The sequence below is a fragment of the Phycodurus eques genome, chromosome 21 (assembly GCF_024500275.1).
Source record: "Phycodurus eques isolate BA_2022a chromosome 21, UOR_Pequ_1.1, whole genome shotgun sequence".
Lineage (NCBI taxonomy): Eukaryota > Metazoa > Chordata > Actinopteri > Syngnathiformes > Syngnathidae > Phycodurus > Phycodurus eques.
In genome coordinates this window covers 15,486,152-15,493,835 of record NC_084545.1, presented here as the reverse complement: position 1 = coordinate 15,493,835, position 7,684 = coordinate 15,486,152, and the positions used below count along the sequence as shown (strand labels likewise).

At 42.9% G+C, this 7,684-nt stretch overlaps 1 protein-coding gene across 1 annotated transcript; it reads right to left on the bottom strand.

Annotated features, from left to right (window-relative positions):
* Positions 1 to 1,147: 1,147 nt before the first annotated feature.
* On the bottom strand, positions 1,148 to 5,133 carry bloc1s5 (biogenesis of lysosomal organelles complex-1, subunit 5, muted). The gene is made up of 5 exons (XM_061666354.1): positions 4,881 to 5,133; positions 4,251 to 4,333; positions 3,953 to 4,082; positions 3,770 to 3,828; positions 1,148 to 3,362 (listed from the first exon to the last, which is right to left on the bottom strand). The coding sequence occupies exons 1-5, from the start codon at positions 4,897 to 4,899 to the stop codon at positions 3,186 to 3,188; spliced, it is 468 nt and encodes a 155-aa protein (XP_061522338.1). The 5' UTR covers positions 4,900 to 5,133; the 3' UTR covers positions 1,148 to 3,185.
* Positions 5,134 to 7,684: the final 2,551 nt, after the last annotated feature.

Genomic DNA, 7,684 nt, shown 5'->3' with positions numbered 1-7,684 from the left:
AGTGAACTCAGTTCGCCGCGACATCCGGAAGCGCAACTTGAAACTCTACTATGCAAAGCAAAAGCCATTTATCAACAACACCAAGAAACGCCGCCTCATCACTACGATGGACGTCCCAACTTCATTGGAATTGGGGTTGTATACGCTAAGAGCAAATATGAATATTTTGATGGGAAGGAATAAAAGTAGCTACAGTTCATTTCTCAATCTGACAACATCCAGTTGAGTCCAATTCATCAGAACAGATGTGAGTGGTGAACATTTTTACGTCAGGCTCGAGAAGAGGCCCCGCCCTCGTCTCGGACTTTTGGATGTGACCTTTCACTGGCTCTGTTTTTCTCTCTTTCCAGTCAAACCGAAAAGTAAACAAGGGCAGATGAAAAGGTGCCTCGCTGGCAGAGGCCAACCGTGTTTCCGTCTTGTCACTCCTTATTAGCCGATGATGAGCCGTCTCTATATTGGACAGCTGTTCCGCGTCTCTAACACGAGAAGTTTGCTGACACGCGCGCGCATGTTAAATACAGACGAGGCAAATTGGCGTCGGCCCTTTTCCTGTGAACATCTGCCGTCGCGGCTGTGCCCTCTCTGATCTCCGACGCAGCGACCACCGCCGGCTGCCTCGGCACCCGCCATCACCGACTCTTACTTCGACACCCGTGAACGCACACAAGCACAGAAAACGAAGCGTGACCTCGCATGAGAGCTTAAGGAGACGTAGTCGCTGAGAGCCAAACGGAGAAAAAAAGCTTTTCCCCCCCACCCCCCCTTTACAGAATCTTTAGTGAAATTCCTGTGATGAAGACCTGCTGCAGACCGCTTCCAGACTAAAATACAGTGGTTATAAAAGGTCGACACACCCCAGGTCAAATGCAAGGTTTTTTGTGATGAAACCAAGATAATCATTGCAAAACTCGGTCCACTATTAATGTGACCTATAACCTGTACAAGTCAATTGACGAAAAGGTTTTGGAGAGGGGGTAAGTCAAAGTAAACTGAGATAATGTGGTTCCATATAAATGGGGGATGTGGTTGTGTGCAGAATTAACCAATCACATTCAAACTCTTGTTAAATGGGAGTCTGCACGCAATAGCCACCATTTAAAGTGCCTCTGATTAACCCCAAGTAAAGTTGAGATGTTCCTGACACTTTCTTTTTTTGCTTTCTAGCAGAAGCTTGAAGGATTTGTGCTAACACTGACTGGTACTTAGAAGTGTATATAATCCCTTCCGACTTGGCTGAGGGCCCAGTTCCAGCTGAAGAAAACCAGCCCCAAAGCTTGATGCTGCCACCACCATGCTTCACGGTCGGTGTGCTCGTTTTACAATCGCCAAAACCTGCCATTTGAATAGGGGTGTGCAGACTTTCTGTATGCACAGTATGATGCTGTTCCAGAGTGCCCATTTTGTTTCCTTGATTATGGAACAAGCACGCCCAAGTGCCTAGTGGTCCTACCTTTGTGCTGCAACTCTTATGTGCACAACTGGGTCGTTTGATTAAAAAGAAAGCTTAAGTATAGCCAATAAATAATAATCATTATACAGATGACCACAACGCATCCCAGCAGAAAGCTTCAGGATAACGTCTCAATTGTTCCAACACCCAAACGGATGTAAAACACATCCATCTTCTGAGCCGCTTCTCCTCACTAGGGTCGCGGGCGTGCCGGAGCCTACCCCAGCTATCATCGGGCAGGAGGCGGGGTACACCCTGGACTGGTTGCCAGCCAATCGCAGGGCACATACAAACAAACAACCATTCGCACTCACATTCAATTTAGAGTCTTCAATGAATGCATGTTTTTGGGATGTGGGAGGAAACCGCGGTGCTCGGAGAAAAGCCACGCAGGCACGGGGAGAACATGCAAACTCCCCACAGGCGGGGCCGGGGATTCAACCCGGGTCCTCAGAACTGTGAGGCAGATGCTCTAACCAGTCGTCCCACCGTGCCGCAATGTAAACACATTAAAAGTGTAATTCCTCTACCTAGTGGCGAGAATGGTGGATTACAGTTCCATCAACAACCAAACCATTCAACAAAATCATGTACGTACACTAATATAATTGTACATAAATGAAGTACTTCAATAATAATGGAACAATTCAGGTGTCCGATTGAGCTTGAAGAAATGTTAGGAAGCTCAATTTACTTCACATTTTACAGACGAATTCCCCATAATGTGACAAAAGGCTGCACTGTATTGTTCGTATTAACAAACTTTAGCAAACATCCCAGGCTAACATTTCAGAAATGGTTTACTACCATCATTGAGATGTACTGTGATCATCATCATAGCCATATTTTTTTTTTCTTGGTAATGGCTAATCCAATTTGTAATAACTAGTCCAACGACTAAACCAGTAAAACCGATTTTTCCTTGTATGGGGCTGAGTGTTCTTTCTAATAGTTTGTCATTGAGCAAAATGGTGGCTGATTAGCGTATTGTGCATTCTTCCACGGTTAGCATTGGCTGTCATTTGACAGGCTGGATGGTGATGTATAAATCAGTTGAACAACAGCTCAAGGAAACTAAGACTCCGGGTTTGTGTTTATTGCTGCATTTGTAGTCCGAAAGCACCAGGCCCGACCGTGACTGAAACGTACACAGTGTACATGTCATCCTTTTCACGTGCACGGGGCAACATTACGCAGCCAAAGCGGCAGTACAAACAGTGGACTTGATGTGGCGGAGCAAACCAGAAGCAGCCGTTACTGATCGTTCAAGTGGTGTTCGTCACGAACGTTACTTTACAGACAGCCGCTTTATTTGAAGACGTCAGGGCTCAAATGTTCCACACGAGTGAGCCGGTGATTTATTCTGGAAACAAAAGTTCTGTTTGCACTCACATCTACAACACTTGACCTGTGCTTTAAACACACCTGCTCGGCATGTTTCCCCCTCACTTTTTTTGCAAAGGCTAATTCGAACAATCCTTTTCCTTTACGAAAATGATGCATCAGTGCCCTTCCAAGTAGGAATTCATTATTGCTTGGCCAAGATTTTTTGGGATGTTTTTTTTGGGGCGCATTTAAAAGTGACATAATCCAGACTTTTTCCCGTTGTGCTCATTCTGTGCAGTGATTTGTGATGGTACTGTATGCGAAACGACAACATTAATCACACATCAATATTCATGATTTGAAAACAGAGGCAGAAAGAACTCTTCTAACCACACGCGCACAATGACTAAACATCTGACAACAACTTATCCAGGTCCTTCTTCTTCTCACTGTACCGAGTGCTGACTTGTCCGACTGCCTTAGCGTGCTCTTCGCTCACCTCTTCCTTCCATCGCTGCTGCTCCTTCAGGAAGTCCGCCCACTCATCTTTCATACGCTCCATGTTTTCCTGCAGCTGGCTGCTCTGGAAGGACGTAAACACAGGACACGAGTGTAAAAACTAAATGGTTGAAGGACATCAAAATAAACACAACTCATGACTGTAATTTCATATCCAGTACAGGTATTTAAGCTTTGGTTTTTTTTTTTGACATCACACTGTGCATAATAGTCTACGATAGGAGACAATAAATGAAAACCTTTTCGAATTTCAATGTTATACCTCTAGAAGAACCTCCAGAGTGGAACACAATCTGTTTTATGCCAGTGGTTAACTTCCAAGTTGTTCCACATTAAAATAAACAATCCCATAAGAAATAATGTAAACTAGTGACTCAATTAGTTCAAAGCTCAAACTGTCACCATCATAAAACTTGTATTAACTCTACAGGCTAAATTGCGATTATGGCGATCAATACCATTTGCATTTACCTGCTGGGCTTCTAGCTCCCTCTGCTGGATTCTGTCTGCCATGTGATTAGCAGCCCTCACTGTGACAGAGAAGCAGAAAAGTTGCGATCGCCATATATTTGCATTTTCATTTGAAAATACTTGACTTAGGGTGGAAATTGTTTTAGTCATTGTCTCACCATAACTGTGGGAGAGAATACTCACATCGAGCAATGACATCGGAGAGCTGCTGCTTCATACCCTCTAAATCGGAGGGAAGCACTTGCTCATTTGCTTCTTGCACCACTTTACTCAGGCTCTCCAGTAGCCGACTTTCCCTGTGAGCCCTTTTCTCCTGGGGGGAAAAGGAGACGTTATGAAAATCTTTCACACACACACACGCGACGACGATCCATAAAAGGTCGATTCCATTCAAAGAGGTGGTGTGCGCAGGTGTGCTATTATGGGACTAGCCAAATAACGTCCAAACAAATTAAGCATATCATTGTGTCATCTTTCATACCTCAAATTCCCTCACAAAGTAACGGATCTCTGCATTGATAACGGGCCTGTGGTCGAGCAGCCGGGACTGGATTTCCCCAACATCTGCAGGAGCAACAAAGAAAACGCACACATATGACATTTACATTCACCATCAAATAAAAATGGCATAGCAAGGACTAAATAAAGGAATGACTGAATGAAGGCTTTATTTCAAACATGATAGTACACACTGAAATCGAACATGTGATGGTACACGTTCAAAAGAGTCCAAACAAACAAAAGTATTCAAACAATACTAAGGAAATAAACAGCAAACGACATGCAAAAAGTAGGAGTAGAATAAACTCCTACCCCTTTTCCACTGGTCAGTTGGAATAGAAAGGCCCTATTGTGACACATTCCTACATCACGCATGCAAACACCAAAGGCACGAAAAAGGGGACCAAAAAAAGAATTTTCTCTGCAACACATTTGATTTGAATCCATTTCAGCGCAGTGTTAACATTCAAAACGCACATAATGCTACGGTGACATACAATTAGATAGTTTTTTTTAGGAATAAAAGCTCTCATTTTGAGAAACCAAAAAAAATGTTTAGCATGTATGAAGCGCAACATAACGCAGGTAATCGTGACTCACTTACACTCACCTTTCACAATTTTATCCATTTTCACTAATAGACCAACCAGTCTCTTTGAGGTAGCTAACTCGACATGCTAGCTTCTAATTGCTCCAGACACAAGCAAACACGAAATTAACGTGTAGCGACAAGCTACGAGGAAACCGGAGGCTAATTGCGACACAAATGTAACTTAAGATGTAATGTCGCCCTCTGCGTCCTATTGACTAATCTCCGAAGGTTTCTAGCTAACAGCAGTCATATGAATAGAAGTCAGCTGACACCAGTACCCATAGGAATATATTGGTAGATACGACACGCCCACCTTAAATCCGTGCCAAAGGCGACGCTGAACTAGGGAGGTCCCAGTCGTCGCTCTCTCTCTCTCTCTCTCGCTCTCTCTCTCTCTCTCTCTCTCCAACGATGCCGGTACATCGTGCTGCATACGGTTGCGTAAAACGGCGTACGATTACGAAAAGGGAACAGAGAGTCCCTTTCACACATATATACATATAGATATATGTCTTCTTTTTTTACTTAAAAAAAAAAATAAATAATAATAATAATAATAATAATTATTATTATTATTATTATTGATAGCATGCGGTTTGGCGTTAATAAAACAGTAACCCTCATGAAAATCAATTGAGGAAAAAGGAAGTTACGACTTGATTGCAGTGTCCATGCATTGCCTTCTATGGGAACGTCGACCTCCCCAACATGGCCGCTATATAGGCACGTTCGTTAGCCGGAGTGCCCCATTACGTTGTCGAATCTAACCTTTCATAGCTATGCCAGTAACCAAAACATTTCCTGTGCTACTACTTCCGGGTACAACGGAGTGGATTGAACCAAGTCGCTAAAATAGGGGTGGGCCATTTAGTAGGACTTCCTTTATTGTTGGTTTACGATCATATGACAAATATGTTTTAGGGTCATTATTGACTACGCAAAGTTAGAGTAAAGCTACAATACGATTAAAAAGACGTACTAATTGACTTGTTCATGGAGTGAAAGAAAAAAAATTGAAAGTGGGCTTTCGGTGGCCCAGCAGAGGTCAGTCTTGCTCCATGGAAACTCTTCAAAGCACACCCAAATACAATGTCCCCTTGAAAAATTATACACACGATTATAACCTACCTAACCCTATATATATATATGCTGTAGTCTTAAAGGACATTTACTTTATCATACTGATAGAACGTTTTAATACCTTAAATGCTCCCCAGTATTTCCCAACAAGAATACTAGACACTAGTGAAGTATCGAAAAAGCCCCCAATTTTGTCGACAATCCAAGGCCTTAATTTTCCACAGTGACCACAATACGGCCCTAGATTCTCCTTTGGCTATTGCATTACAAATATATACTGAACATGTAAATATATGTGCATAAATGAATGAATGGAAATTGTACTCGTGGCAAAACAAAAGTAGCAACATACAGAGTGACAGGACGCATTGTTTGGGCCACATAGTTTATACCTTGCTCACCCCAAAATTCATTAAGACTGTCACACTCAGTCAAGGATGAAATCACTAAGGCGCCACAAATACTCTCCTGTCCACAATGTTTACTTAGACAGTTATTACATGCACCATTAGTTTTGATTCGGGCTTATTAAAGAGATTAAATGATTGATCGTTGCCAAGAGATAAAACCAAACACGGCTTTTACTGGAGCCCGCTGGTAGGAGTTGAAAAAGCATGACAATAAATAGACAATGTCAGCACCGGCTCGTATCCGCCGTAAAACCAGTGTGCGTCGTGTTGCTTTGTTTATTCATAATTCTGGAGGGGGCAATTAAAAACATTAAAAGCGAGAATTGAAAAGATGGGATGGTTAAATGCAGTATTCATTTCCAACGCTAATTTGTAGTTTGGGTGGATTAAAATGATTTGCCGTGAATGTTTGACTTGCTTACAATAACTTTCATTTTTGTCAATTCACACAAGGTCATTTCCAGTAGTTCACATAATTACAAGTGAATAAAATGAACATTTTGAGTCGTTTGGGGAGTTTTATATTCAACAGTATCACTTTGGATTGTGCATTTTAAAGGCAACTGGAAAAGGTTTGAGCACCCCAAAAAAAACACAAAACACACACACACACACACACACCGACTCAAATTGCAACAGCTCGCATCAAAGCAACAAGCAAATCAATGGCCTTCTGCATCATTATTTGCAGCGAATGCTCTCCAAAAAGCGCAGCTACATCCTGCAAGCGAGTGTCCCCCCCCCGCCCCCCCCATTGCCCACTGAGTTGATTTTGAATAAAATGCACATGACCTATTACTTATTTGACATTCGGCGGTGGGAAGGAACTGTACTTATGACTTCAAATAAGAACGTTAGGAGTGAGCACGGGCAGGCGGACGCATGTTGCGCTCGGACCAACTTCGACTGGACGAAACCAAGCGGAGGTCGAAAAACGGGGACAAAAGTTTTGGCAGAGAAAAAGGGTCAAAAACGCAATCATACGAAAACTCGGGTATTGGAAAAGCCACGTCCCCGTGAGGCTAATATACGAACATGTATATGGTTCGACGGTCATAACGTCCCTCTGAGGGAAACCATGACTACAATGTGGCCCGCAACAAAAATGTTGGACACCCCTAGTGTATGTCATCAAGTTAAAATAAAGGGTTATTTATCATATTTCATATCATTTATCAATAATATCGTAATAATCAATCATCAACGGCACTCCTTCCCGTTCAGTCCAATGCAGCCAGATGATGTCCTGCAGCACTGTTGCAGTTGTGTGTCCACAATACGCTTGTGAGCAGGTGGGGGTGGTGGGGGGGGGGAGAGAGGAGGTCGCAGAGG